Below are 14,233 nucleotides of genomic sequence, written 5' to 3'. Positions count from 1 at the left end.
CCCCGAGTTGTCCTGATTAAACCACGGGTGACTTGAGTCTGCTTGAGCTCTTGGAAGGGAGACAGGGAATTCCGAGGGACCACTGTCACTGTGGATGAGAGGCGCACCAGATGGTAGCGTCGCCTGGAGCGGCCTCCCAGCCCGCCGTCCACCGCCGTTCCCACACGACTCACGACGAGGGGTGAGGGTGGCTCTCTGCTCTGCAGTCTCGTGGTTGTGTACGGATACTGGATCGGCCCTTCCCCCGGCTGCCCACAGCCAGCTGAAAGAGGTTTGCAGGGTGAAGGCCTCAAGGAAGGTTCAGCTAGCAGGGTCCCCAACACACCCGGGGCCTTACTCCTCGGCCCCAACAGGACGGCTGTCCAAGGACAGACACCGTGACCCACATGCTCAGGAAGGGCTGCAGCCACGTGGGGTGGAGAGATGGACTGCTGTTCCAGAAAGTCACGTTTATCTACAGCTGTGCTTTCTGCCTGTGCAGTCCTCACAGCTCTGTGGGGGTGGGCTTGGGGTTAGAGTCCATGTCCCAGGTTGGGCAACGAGCTGGGGAAGGTCAAGTGTATTGCCCGGGAGTGGAGGGTATCTACAGTAAGACCTGTGTTGGTTTGTTTCCCGTGCCCCAGCAGTTTAAGGATTTCTCTTTAAAGCAGTAGAATTCTGTCTTCCAAAATTTTGCACAGGAGCCTGATACGTAATTCATCCGGTACAGCTTTGAATTTGGGCAGGGCTGAGGGCCTGGGCCTTTGGCAGAGCGGTCCCCTACGCCTTGGCCTGTGTCCCGGGAAGAACAGGTGGGAAGCTGGTACCAAGGCCTGTGTCCCCCCTGCCCCCCCGGGTCTCGGGGGTGTGAGAGTCGGGGGCTGCAGGGTGGGCGCTGCTCCCGAGGCCCCCGCCCTGTGCCGCTGAGCCAGCATGGGCTTGGGCTCCCCCAGGATGGCTCCGGGCGGCCACACACAGTAGCTGGAAGTGGCAGCAGCGTTGAGCTGGCCGCCACGCTGGCTCCCAAGTGGCCACTGTGAGCAAGTGCTCACCTCTTAGACCCTGCAGGTCAGGGTCTTAGCTGTCTCCTCTCTGTGATATTTTCGGAAGTGGAAAAGTTGGATGCAGAGCCGGGAGACCTGAGAAATCCAGAGTTGTTCTGCTTTTGGTTTTTCTCTGTAGTTTGGAGGTCTAGCTCCTGCCCTGTTACTCCTGGGGTGTTCCGAGCGGGGAGGGGGCGGGGATGTGTTGGGAAAGCACCTAAAATGACCCTGGAATCCTAAAAACTGGAGCAGCTGTGACAGCTGCCGTTGGGCGAGGTTCTCTGTGTGCCCATCGTGCCGGGCTCGTGGCAGACGCTCTGGGCGGTATTCCTCCCGCGCAGGTGAGGGGACAGGCTCAGACGCTCAGCAGCCCCGACTCAGGCAGCTGGTGAGCAGGAGGGGCTGGGATTTGAACCCAGGTCTTCCCCAGCCGTGCAAGGTGTGGTACGGACCCGGAGGCGGTCACCAAGCTTGGCATGCTGAGAACCCAAGACTGAAGACTTAGGAGGCTTGAGAGAGCTGAACATTTGTTCTGTCTTGGCTTTTAACATTCTGACGCCGAAGCTTTTTATAACCACAAATCCATCCTTCGTGTGTTTCAGATGACAAAGTCATCGTAACTTATTCAAAAGGTTATCAGTGTGGGGAGAATAAGACGGCATCTGCCGTCATAGAGTTGACCTGTGCGAAGACCGTGGGCAGACCTTCGTTCATGAGGTGAGAGGGTTGGGGCCTGCACAGGGAGCAGTGGAGAGCAGGGACTGGGGGCTCACCAGCATCTCTCCCCCCAGTTTTCACTTTCAGGTGTGCGGACAGGTGTGCAGGGAGAGGGTGTTTGTGCGGCCACTGAGACTTGGGGCCTGGTGAGGGGGCCGGGCCTGTTAATTGTCCTAGAGTGTGCGGGGCTGCTCCGCACAGGGAGGGATTTCCTGGAAAAGGGGCCGGATACACGGTCACTTGGCTAAAGCGACAATGTCAAGTGATGTTTCACTGGTCTCTGCCTTCGACATCATTGTAGAACCAAAGGGGCAGCGGTTGGTGCCACCCAAGGCCAGCTGTTCAAGCAGCCTGAGACCCCCCCCAAGCAGGTGGGGCTGGCACCTGAGGTGCTCTTGGATCACCCTAGAATTTTCTAGGCAACTCTGCATCTAGTGCTAGGAGGAGTTTGGCCAACAGAGGGAGCATACGAGCTGCTGTTTCCCAACCAGTGATTCTTCCAGAAGCTGGGCTGGAATTTCTGGGGAGACCTGGGAATTGTCTGAGGATTTAAATCAATGTAGGAGTCAGAAAAGCTTATAAAATAAAGTTCAAAAATTTGGGAGCAGATTTTTCCAGCTTTTAGATGTTGCACTGTTTTTCTTTTTTTGAAGATTTTATTTATTTATTTGAGAGAGAGAGAGAGAGGGACGGGGGCTGGGAGAAGCAGACTCCCCACTGAGCAGAGTCTGACACAGGGCTCCATCCCAGGACACCGGGATCATGACCTGAGCCGAAGGCAGATGCTCAACTGACTGAGCCACCCAGGCGCCCCTAGATGTCGCACAGTTTCTTAATTAAAAACAAAACAAGGCAAAACTGTGTTGAACAGTTGCCTGCTTTTTCACATTGCTGATGTGCTAGACCATCACCTTCCCTATTATGCTGTTGAGAAAAGTCAGTAATAGCCATTCCAGCCAGAGCTGCCGGTGCCCACTGTGGGGGTGGCGAGGGCTCGCGCTGGGGGGGCTTCCGTGGGGACCCAGGGCTCGGCCCGCATGGAGCCCTGAAAGCCAGGCTTCCAGGCGCAGGAGGCTCCGTGCGGCCGCGGCCCTGCGCCGCCCCGAGCCCGGCTGGCCGTGACCGCGGTCCTCGCTCGCTCCCTCCAGGTTCGACATTGACAGCTGCACGTACTACTTCAGCTGGGACTCCCGGGCTGCGTGTGCCGTGAAGCCGCAAGAGGTGCACATGGTGAACGGCACCATCACCAACCCTGTAAACGGCAAGAGCTTCAGCCTCGGAGATATTTATTTTAAGTAAGTGGAACATTTTCCTTTCGAGCACTGAAATGTATTCAAAATGAAACCAGCAATTTAGACCTTTCCCTAGTGGGGCAGGGGGGCTGCAAGATGATAAATAGGCAGTGTGTTTTAGTTACTGTTTCTAGGTGGTTGTCATATTTTGCTTAAACCGAGGGAAAGCATTACTCAACCATGAAGTTTTAACACCAAAGATGGTGAATTCTCTTGAGTGTAAAAATAAAGTCTCCCCTCCTCCTCCCCTTCCTGATAATCTCGGGGGTCGGCTATCGGACCTCAGGGACCGGCCAGAGCTGCTGGCCGCACCCAGGGCAGGCTGGGGTGGGCCCAGAGCGGGACGCCACTCAGAGTGCAGGCTGGGGACGCAGGAAGACGATGGGGTGGAAGTTGGTGCCCTCGGGCGTCCTCACAGGCTCCCAGGCCGGCAGAGCCGGAGAAGGGCCGTGGCCTGCAGCCCTGCAGTTCCCGGGTGTTTGAGTCTCTCGTAAATGGGTTTCTGGAAGGACTAGAGTCACTGCCATCTTTTCTGTCTCTTCAGGCTGTTCAGTGCCTCTGGGGACATGAGAACAAATGGGGACAAGTACCTGTATGAAATCCAGCTTTCCTCCATCACAAGCTCCAGAAATCCGGCATGCTCGGGGGCCAACATATGCCAGGTTAAACCAAACGACCAACACTTCAGTAGGAAAGTTGGAACTTCTGACAAAACCAAATACTACGTTCAAGGTAATTGCTTTCCATCAGTGTTCCGTGTTCAGCTTCTTCAAAGGAGGGACTTTAGAATTTTCATGAAGAAACCCTTCTGTTGAAATCCCCGATTTGAAAGCAGAAGCCCGGTCTGTCTGTGTCTTGATAACGCAGTCGTCAAAATGATTGAACAGTGTGTGTGAGACGAGCATTTCACTGTAGGAGAAAGTCACCTCAGTTCCAGATGAACACCTGAAAACCAAAACTTGGTTTCACCCCGAGGTTGTGCAGTGGGGGTGAAGCAGAAGATAAAGTGTGCGTGTCCAAGAATTGCCTTCGATCTCGTTTTGTCATGTTGGTTCTTTACTTGGCAAGTTCAGATATTTTTACAGAAGAGTAAGACATTTTACATTTGTCAAAAGGTTGAAAAGAAAGGCTAGACACCCTTTAAAAAGTTAAATGTGTTTAAAAACCCAGGCGGCTCTGTTGTAAAAAGGGCTCCTAGAGATTCCCTGAGAGGAGAAGCAGCTGCTCCCCGAGTGGTAGGAGCTCAGACGTCCGTGCGTCCACACGCAGACGCTGAGCGCCAGGTCAGCCTGATTTGCTGTCAGGATTCCACATTATGGAGTAAACTCCTGTGGTTCTCTGTTCTTTTCCAGTAATTCTGAGTTGGATTCACTCGGGTCACATCTGCACGTGCATTTATTTATTTGTCGTTCTTTAAACTCCTTTCAGACCTTTTCACTTTCAGTACTCACCAACGCTAGAAAGTCGGTTTAGTATTAAGACCACTTTTTGCATTTCGTGAGAAAATCAGTTTAAATCTCTTCCCGAGTCTCCACTCATTCCAGAGGGCAAGGGTAGGAAGCCACGGAGCCCCGTCTGGCTGCAATTCGGCTCCCCCATCAGCTCGGGGACGTGCGCCCACATGCCAGCCTGGCGGGCGGTCCATTTGGGTCACGCCTCAGCCAGTTGTGAGTGAGAACTCGTGGGGCCTTCCTGAGTCCAGCCGTGGGGCTTGGGGCTCGGGCTCCCTTTGGTTCGTGAGCGTGGCCGCTTCATGCACTGAACGCCCTAGCCCCGTAGCAGGGGCTGACTGTGACCTTCCAGCCGCCTGCGGACTTTGGAGAGGGCAGCGTCTGCACACGGCTCCGTCACTTCTGACGCCAGCTGCAGGTTTCGGGGAGGTTCTGTCACCACCCTGAGGTTTGATCATTTGTTAGGACTCAGGACTCATTTGCGCTGTTACAGTCACGGTTAAGGATGGAAATTGGCCAAGGGAAAAAAGCACGTAGGATGGCGTCCAGAAGGGAGCAGGATGCTTCCATCATCCTCTTCCTGCGGCATGAGGATGGGTTCCATTCCCGGCACCAGTGTGTGACGATATGCACGGAGTCTCGCCAGCCAGGGGAGCTCACCGAGCCCCCAGCGTCCCGGGCTCCGTGTGGAGGCTTGTTTAGTTGGTTGACTGGCTGGTTGCCCACTGGGTCCATTTCCGTCTACAGATGCGCTGATACCGCGTGGCCAGTCCCTGTTCTGAATCCTACTGTTAGCTGAGGACGGAGCCAGACCTCTTCTGGGGCAAGGCTCAGGACTTCCCTGCTCCCTGACGTGAGGCGGGGGCTCCGTAACGTGTGTCGGGCGGCCTGTGAAAGAGCGTGCATATGGGACCTTGGAAGAAGGCCCTTTACCTATGATTTGAAGTGTGTGCAAACTTTCTACAGACTGTGGAAAGATGAACTCGGCCCTTTATTGAGAAGTTGATGGTAACGCCTGTATTGTGTCTTCCTGTCTGGCAGATGGGGATCTAGATGTGGTGTTTGCCTCATCCTCTAAGTGTGGGAAAGATAAGACGAAGTCTGTGTCTTCCACCATCTTCTTCCACTGCGACCCTTTGGTGAAGGACGGGATCCCCGAGTTCAGCCACGAGACTGCCGACTGCCAGTACCTGTTCTCCTGGTACACCTCTGCCGTGTGTCCTCTGGGGTGAGTGTCCCAGGCCGGGCCGGAGCTTCCTGTCGGCGGCTTTCTGCTCGGGACGCACACTTCCCAGCTGTACCCCCAACCTGCTCCCTCAGGACTTAGCTCAAGCATGTGTTTGTGTGTGTTCTCTGCCCCCAGTGTTGCCTTGGGGACATTCCAGTGTGTCTGAGAGCCAGAGAGGCAAACCCCATGTAGCCGGCATCCGGCTTCAGTGGCTGTCCAAGTCTTGCCCTTCCTGGCCCCCCACGCCCCCTTCACCACCGTCCACCACTCCCAGTGCATCGGCCGTCCGCCTGCATGCACGCTCGAGGCCTGAGCGCCCCCACTTTCTTTCCCGGCCTTCCCCAGCCGGCATTTCCCCTCACTGGCTCACCGGAAGTGGCTGCTCTGTCTCATCTTTGTGTTCCAGCACGGTTTTCTGTGTGTTCTAGTGCAGATTATTATGTGGTAAATGTTACTTTAATTTGAACGATGTATTGTGTGTGTTTGAAGGAAAACTTGTTCTACAGATTTTGAAAATCAGCTACAGGCCAGGTTTTCATGGGAAGTCTGCGTTTCTGTGCTGAGGGCTTTCTGGTGAGGGAAGGGCCATCTGGGCCTCCGTGTGGCCTCAGGGAACCTACCTCTTCTTGGGCCCCACAGCCTTCGTCCCTCTGCCTAGGTCATGGCCGTGTTTGGAGGCCCTCATCTAGAACACAGTGTTACATGTTGCTCTCCTCTTGGATTTGCTTTCTTCCTGTTTCATCCACGTCAGGTTCTTATAGGAGCTTCTCGTTCTCTGTGCTGAGACTGAGATCAGGAGAAGTTCTTCCCTTGCAGTTGTTGGCTTTGTGTCCCGGAGAAGGGTGTCTCTGCGGTCCGTAGAAACTGTGCTAGGGACAGTGGGGGGAGTTCCAGATGCCATCTGTCAGATCTTAAATCAGTATTCACTTTTAAAAAGAGTACACTTTGTCCTGTGTTTTCCGGGAACATGGATGTAAGGCAAGTCTTAGCAAATTTCTAAATGTGGGTGCTGTATAAACAACACACACGGTGCAATTAAGGACCAGTAACAAGAAATTAACTGAAAAATAGAAACCCATTTGGACACTAAAGCACACTTGAGAATAATTCCTGGCTCACCGGGGAGCCCAGAAGTAGAAACGAGAGCACACTTAGAAGTGAGTGGTGTCGTGCAGCCGATGCCCCCGCTGGTCCCGGCTTTCAGGGCAGGGCGTGCGGGGCTGGCCGATGTGCGCCTCGTGGGGCTGTCCCCGCCCGAGCACACAGTGACTGGGAACGCTGAGCTCCTCCTCCTCATGGTTCCGAACCAGATCGCTTGGTTCCGGCTGAATTCTTTTTTTTTTTTAAGATTTTATTTATTTATTTGACAGAGAGAGACACAGCAAGAGAGGGAACACAAGCAGGGGGAGCTGGAGAAGGAGAAGGGCTTCCCATCGAGCGGGGAGCCTGATGCGGGGCTCGATCCCAGGACCCTGGGACCATGGCCTGAGACCGGCTGAATTTTGATCAGTGTGGTTATCCTTATGTGGTCGGGCCGTCGGCCGCCCTCTGACCCAACTCGAACCGAGTGGTTTTCTGCATCTGCAGCGTCTTCAGCATCCAGTTCACTGTGTGTGGGCCTGTCGCAGTGCCCGCTCTCCTCCCGAGCAGCCCGGGTGGCCCCTGTCACCTTGCTCTCTGCTTTCTCGGGGTGGGGAAGAATCGGCGGGAGTGGGTTCTGTCAGCACAGGCGCGGGGGCCCGGAGGTTCGGAGGTGTCGAGTCATTCCACAAAGGTCTGGTTCTCTGAGCGGAAAGGGAAGTCCGTCCTGGTGCTTCTGGTTTTATATTAGTTGAGTTTACTGTTTCCGTTGAATGGTTAAGGTCCTGGAAATACACCGCTGTTCGCCACATGTGGGTGGGAGTGGTGAGATCTTAGCGGGTTGAAGAGCGGCCGTGTTGGTCACCAGCCCTGCCTTCCAGGACAAGCAGCCTGGACAGACGGTCCGTGTCGCGCCCCGTGGTGACCTGGGGGGGGGTTTCCCTCAACCCCCCGCCCCCCGCAGCGCACTGACGCCGCGTCCCAAGACAAGATGCAGTGAGGGAGAAGCCTCCCCCGGGCGGCGGTCACTGTTTGGCCCCAGAGAGGAGAGCTGTGGTCCTGGCAGACCAGTGGGGCCAGCTCGTCCCTCTCGGCCACTTCATAGCTGACGGCCGCCCAGTGGGATGAGCCGGGGCTGAGGCTGCGGTCCCGCGTCGCTGCCTTTCGCCTGTGCGCCGTACTCTTGCCTGACCTCACTGTCCGAGGACTTGGTCCACCGCCATTCTGCACATCCCGGCCTGGGGCCGGCGAGGGTCGCCGCTGTGGTGGCATGTGCCTGAGTGAGGTGGCTTCCTTTCAGGGTGGGCCTCGACGGTGACAGCGCGGGCGAGGACACGCCGGAGCACAGGGGGCTGTCGGAGCGAAGCCAGGCCGTTGGGGCGGTCCTCAGCCTGCTGCTGGTGGCGCTCACCGGCTGTCTGCTGACCCTGCTGCTCTACAAGAAGGAACGGAGGTAAGGGGAGGGAGGCCGCTGGGCCACAAGGATCTGTGCTTGTGCGTGCGTGCGTGTGTGTGTGTGTGTGTGAGAGAGAGAACGGTATGAATGCGGTCTCCGGGGTTGTGTTCCGTAAATAGCTGTGTTCCTGTGACGAGGTGTCGTGTTGGACCGGCGCCATGGTGCCTGTCCCAGGCGTGTGAGTCAGTTCCTAGGACGTTGGTCTTTGGTTGTGTCCAGAGATGGGCAGAAAATGAACACATTTTATGAGCAGACGATCAGCTGAGCCCTCTACACTCTCCTCCCCTTGCAAAAGTGAGCATTTACGAGATGCCTGCTGTAGGATGCCATCCTCTGGGCTCGTCCCCACACGTGGCTGTCCCTCCAGGAGATTGCCATGTCATGCATGAGTGAAGCCCCGAGCGCAGGAGCCCTGTGGTGTGGCCGGAGCCGGCGTCCAGAGTCCTGAGTGCGGCCATCCCACCCCAGAGAGGCTGGCACGGGAACGAAGAATCAGGGCAGAAGGGCTGGGTACGAGCTGGTCTTGGGTTAGTTGCTTGGCACACACAATCCCAGTGCAGCCTGGGGTGGCGGGGACGTGTGGCCTTATGGTCACACGGGACAGCGGAAGCACAACTGTTAGGTAACTTGCTCTTGCCTTTGCTAGACCACTGGGCGGGGGGGAGGTTTCAGATCCACTTCTGTCTAATTCCAGAGTGTTCTTTTCACTGAACTGGTTTATCGCCCCTCTGCCATGGGCTTCCTGTGCCCGTGCTGTGCGGGGCTGTGTCGTGGGGGCTGCAGGCGTCTGTCGGTGGGCGCTCGAGCTGTGGGGCTGGGAGGGGCTGGCCAGCTGGGCCCCCGTCCTGCTGGGCCCACCCTGCAGTGACTGTGCTCGCCTTCCAGGGAGATCGTGCTGAGCAGGCTGACCAGCTGCTGCAGGAGAAGCGCGAACGTGTCCTACAAATACTCGAAGGTAATTTCCCGTCCCCCTGCCCCCAATATCTGGCTGTCCGTACGGTGGTGACATCGGTCAGTGATGAGAAAAATGCCGTCGTAGGCAATTTGACGTACGAAAGGGAAAACATCATCCGTTGCTTTTAACCCAAACACACTTTTTGTCCTCTTTTCTTTCAAGTTTTTCTCGTGGTTACAGCTGATTTTCTGAGAACATTTAATACTTGTTGCTTCTACTTTTTTAGTTATTTAAAAAAAATAAAATATAATGAAAATTTTTGTGCATCTGGCATTTGGATGGTTGCTTTCAGATAAATTTCCCTAAAACAGGCCTCATTTGGTTGAAGAGCTACACATTCTCATGACTTGCGGTCGTCCTGCCAGACTGCTTTCTAAAAGGCTTATCTCAGACCTTCACGTCCTTCCTGTGGCTTCTCTTACTGCCTGTCCCCTCCCCCCCAGCTCCCCCAGGGCACCTGGCTTGAGTAGAGGCCTCTTTCCTGCCCTCGGGGACACTGTCTGCCTTGGGGGGTCTCCTCAGGAGCTGACAGTTGCCAGCCCTCCCTTCCTCTCCTGGTGGGGAGCCTGGGAACGTGGTGACTGCAGTGGGCAGGGGAGGGGGTCCCCAACTCCGGGGTAGGTCGTGGAAGGAAGGGCCACAGGGGAGCAGAACCGAGTGGGGCCTCAGATGGGCTCCAGGGTCCTGCTTTGTCCCTGGCAGGTGAACAAGGAGGAGGAGGCAGATGAGAACGAAACGGAGTGGTTGATGGAAGAGATCCAGGTGCCGACCCCAAGGCCCGGGAAGGAAGGACAGGAAAACGGCCACGTTACCACAAAGTCTGTGAAGGCCGAAGCCCTCACCTCCCTGCACGGGGACGAGCAGGACAGTGAGGATGAGGTCCTGACCATCCCGGAGGTGAAGGTGCATTTGGGCAGAGGGACTGGGGCCGCGAGCGTGCCGCACGGGCGCACCCCACAGAGGAGGGGGCTTCGGGAGAGCGCAGACGGCGCCGGGGTGCTGCCGCGAGGGGACCTGGCCCGCAGAGGGAAGCCCAGGCCTGCGCCGCCGAAGACCGTGAGCTCTGGCGGCCTGGCGGCCTTCCACGACGACAGTGACGAGGACCTCTTACACATCTAGTCTCCTGGTGCCTCCAGGAGACGCAGGTCCGGTGTCACCAGGCACCTCCAACCAAATAAGACTTCAGCTCGATGATGCTTCTATCATTTTTGCCTTTAACAAAAACTGTTTCAAAAGGGAAGAGTTTTTGTGATGGGGGAGAGGGTGAGGAGGTCAGGTTTACGGTCCTTGGAACGAGGCTCTGTTCCTGTCGCAGGGGGCGGAGCCGGGGCCCTGGGTTTTGTCCCCAGCCCTCACTTAAAAGCGTGGCAGCCGTGCGCCTCATACTGTGCGCCCGGGCCGGACGCATCTTGGAACCGAGGGCTGTGTATTTGAGAAAAACCCTTGCTGCTTTAGGCCCTGTAGGGTTTTGACCATTATATTTTAGCATTTAATTCTCTCCTCCTATTTATTGACTTTGACAATTACTCAGGTTTGCGAAAAAGGAAAAAAACAAAAACAAAAACAAAAAACACAAAAAACACAAAAAACCCCACAAACAACCCCACAGTCTTTTTCCTGACGGCAGGGTAACATAGTGGTTCATCCCCTGTCCGGAGGAGGAGCTGTTGGTGTGCTAGGAAGGTTCCATATGAGATTTTGAACTGGTCAATAATGTATCCTCTAAGTTAGAATGCTCCATTCTGTCCTTCCTTTTTGCTTCCTGTTTCTGAAGGGAACACGCACGTGCAGGGGTCCCCGAGTGCCTAGGCTTGGGACGGTTCGCCTGTTCTCTGCCTTTAGTCAGTAACGGCTGCAGCTTTTTGCATGACATCCTCAATCCTAGGTGCACAGAGCACATGTATCAGTATTTCTTTCGCCGGCTGGTGAATTCAAACAACCCACCCAAAGATTGATTATTTTTGTGTGTGTGTGAGGATGGAGTTGAGATGTCAGAGAAAATAACTTTTTCCCAGATTTGGGATATAGGTCTCACCTCTTCAGGTTCTCATGATACCACCTTTACTGTGCTTATTTTTTTAAGAAAAAAAGAAGTGTTTATCAACCATTCGACCTATAAGAAGCCTTAATTTGCACAGTGCGTGACTTAACAGAAATTGCATGAAAGCCGACGGGCCAGCACTCGGCCCTAGCGTTGCACTTGGGATTCCCGCGCTGGGAGTGCTGGCTCCGCCTCTCAGTGCTGCAGGACGCGAGGGCAGGACGCTGTCCTTCCCTGGCTGTTGGCACCTTTCTTGAAGTGTTTTTCTCGAATTATAGAATTGTATATAGACTCAGTGGTATTCATGTACTGAAAAGCAAGCTGCCCTTGGTTTGTACTCGGCTGGCTAATTTGATTTCAACATGAGTGTATTTTTTAAAATTGATTTCTTTTCTCATTTTTTTTCAATCAAATTTACTGTAATATAAAGTATTCAACAATTTCAATAAAAGATAAATTATTAGTCGGGTGTTACTGCTCTTTCCCCCTCGATGGTGAAAAGTTGCCGAACCCATCGCCAAGTCTGGCTGCCTGTGTGTTCTGTGAAGTTCCTGAAGAGGTCTGTGCTTGGGTTTCGGCAGTGGGTGGATGGCAGGGGTGGGGGGGTCCCCGCTAGCCCTTCCTGAGCAGCACCGCGGGTGCCCTCTGGACTCATTCCTGCGGGCAGGTTCGAGCACCAGGGCCACCTTGCCTGTGTTCGGCTCCCTCGAGTCGAGGTCTGCTGTCATCCCTCTTTTCGAGAAAATGGACGTCAGGGTATCCCCGGGTTGTCCAAGTGGCCACCTAGGAGTTCGGATTCTGGTGGCGCCGACGAGCATGCCGGTGAGCTGTCCCCATCTCGCACGGGGGTGGTTCCTCTGTATGCTCATCACTCTGACCCGTAATGAGTTTCCGAGATGTTAACGCCAAAGCGGATGAAGCAGAAAGTGACAGTGTCAACTTAGACCTCTTGGAGTCAGCATCCTTCCTTCCCTCTGTCTCGTTTTTTTCATTATCCAGTTGGAGTGACTTTTTTTTTCTTTTTAAGAATTTTACAATTTCGGGCGCCTGGGTGGCTCAGTCGTTAAGCGTCTGCCTTTGGCTCAGGTCATGATCCCAGGGTCCTGGGATCGAGTCCCGCATCGGGCTCCCTGCTCCTTGGGAGCCTGCTTTTCCCTCTGCCTCTCTCTCTCTCATGAATAAATAAATAAAAAATCTTAAAAAAAAAATTTTTTTTACAATGTCTCTTCTGAAACAGACACTCAAGTTTTAGAAAAGTGTATGTTACGACCAAGGTGTCACTGGTCCTAGGGCATCGTGCCCTCCCCCGCTTCCCCCGAAGACACAGGAAGCCCCTCGGTCAGGAGGTCTGGGGGGCCACTTGCGCACACGCCCCGGCCCTCTTGGTGAGCTCGATGGCAGGGGTCTTCGCCTGCGCTCCGGGCTGCCTGCTGAGTGCGCAGCTCATGGCCGGACAGCCGAGGGGGCCAGGTGGCCTGTGTGCTTGAGGGCATTTGCTTGGACTCTTGAGAACCTAGACCATCGCTGCCCTGGGTTCTGAAAGACAGTCACCATCCTTGTCAGTTGTTGCTGTAGGTAGTTTTAGGAAAATGTGCCCTGCCCGCAAATAGGAGCCATGGTGTTTCCAGAGAAGGGATCTTACTGGTAAGAGTACAACCCAGATACTCTGTTTCCTTGAACCAACTTTTTTACGCCCTTCTGTTGGAGACTGTCCAAGAGCGGCGGAGAAGTAGAGTAAGGGGGGGATAAGCACAATGTAGGCTAACCTGCGTCAGGGCAATCCATAGTAAAGTAGAATCTGCTCTTACTAGGACACTTAACCAGACGAGCCCTTCAGGAAGGCTGACTGCCGCCTGGGCATTTAAAACAATCTTGTGGGATAATCCAGTCCTTCATGTGAGTGAACTGATGGGCATGGAGGACTTAATTAAGGCTCTTCTTGGGGATCAGGTCACTAGGGGATAGTGAGCATGCTGGGGGCAGGCAGTATGGACGAGGTTAGATTTAAAGAAATCCCCTTCACCAGCTTCTGAAGAGCACCCACGACTCAGGTGCACTCACAGGGCTTGCTTCTCCAGCTGGGCTTCACTGGCTTGGGGTTGGCCTTGCCCTCAAGCTAGCCTTGCTGTGTGGCCGGGGAGCACGGGGCGAGCGAATGATCCTGGCAGAAAGCACCAATGGGGCTGCTGGGGGTGCGGGGCTGGCCACCTGGCCGGGCAGTCCTGTGACACACGTCCAGGCTCGGGTGGGGGCGGCGTTCAGGGCAGATGGAGGAGGTAAGGCTGGAACGGGCCCAGGACTCGCAGTGTCTCCTGAAAGTCACCGTGAGCCGTGTGCGCTTGCCCCGGAGGCCCCACGGCGAGCCGCGGAAGGGCGGGGTCGGTGGAAGAACGGCCCCCTGGCCGCGCACACACTGGGGAGCCTCCCAGCCTGGAAGGGAGTAGTCCTGGCGGGAATACAGAGTTTTCTTAAAGATGGAGGGAAACGGGGCGCCGGGGTGGCTCAGTCCGTTAAGCATCTGCCTTCGGCTCAGGTCATCATCCTGGGGTCCTGGGATGGAGCCCCGCATCGGGCTCCCTGCTCATCAAGGAGTCTGCTGCTCCTTCTGCTCCCCCTGCTTGTGTGCTCTCTCGAGCTCTCTCGGTGTCAAATAAAATCTTAAAAAAAAAAGAAAGAGCAAAGGGAGGCTTGTGAACTGTTAACTCCTGTTTCTTCACCTCTTAGTCTGTGTTGTGTGCTGACCAGTTTGCAAACCACATTCAGTAAAAAAATTACTTCTAATATTATTTTGGTACAGCGTTAGAGGAAAACCAGCTTGAACACATGGTGCAGGTGGTCATTACGCCTGGAGAGGGCAAAACCGTGGAGCCCCGTCTGTGCTCACAGCCGAGTTGGGGTGACCTAACGGCTGCTCTCAGCACCGTCCTGGAGGAAGCGGCCTTGGGGAGCTGGCCGCGTGGGGTGCATAGCTGGAGACAGACACACCGTGGG

The 14,233-nt window shown here is 55.0% G+C and overlaps 1 protein-coding gene across 2 annotated transcripts in view; it reads left to right on the top strand.

The window, feature by feature from the left end:
- The window catches only part of IGF2R (insulin like growth factor 2 receptor), a 101,132-nt gene extending 89,427 nt beyond the window's left edge, over positions 1-11,705 (top strand). Inside the window, exons 42-48 of one of the 2 annotated variants that reach the window (XR_013441035.1) lie at positions 1,625-1,739; positions 2,888-3,034; positions 3,576-3,763; positions 5,524-5,710; positions 8,091-8,243; positions 8,614-8,756; positions 9,132-9,201. Coding sequence is in view for 1 of the 2 variants with exons in the window: in XM_036110047.2 (XP_035965940.2) it covers positions 1,625-1,739; positions 2,888-3,034; positions 3,576-3,763; positions 5,524-5,710; positions 8,091-8,243; positions 9,132-9,201; positions 9,904-10,320 (1,277 nt within the window). In the remaining variant the exon portion in view is untranslated. Of the gene's footprint in view, positions 1-1,624; positions 1,740-2,887; positions 3,035-3,575; positions 3,764-5,523; positions 5,711-8,090; positions 8,244-8,613; positions 8,757-9,131; positions 9,202-9,903 lie in introns of those variants that run through there. The other variant, XM_036110047.2, reaches the window with a different exon arrangement.
- The last annotated feature ends 2,528 nt before the right edge of the window (positions 11,706-14,233 follow it).

This window comes from Halichoerus grypus, chromosome 9 (assembly GCF_964656455.1).
Source record: "Halichoerus grypus chromosome 9, mHalGry1.hap1.1, whole genome shotgun sequence".
Classification (NCBI taxonomy): domain Eukaryota; kingdom Metazoa; phylum Chordata; class Mammalia; order Carnivora; family Phocidae; genus Halichoerus; species Halichoerus grypus.
This window is presented reverse-complemented; position numbering and strand designations above follow the sequence as displayed.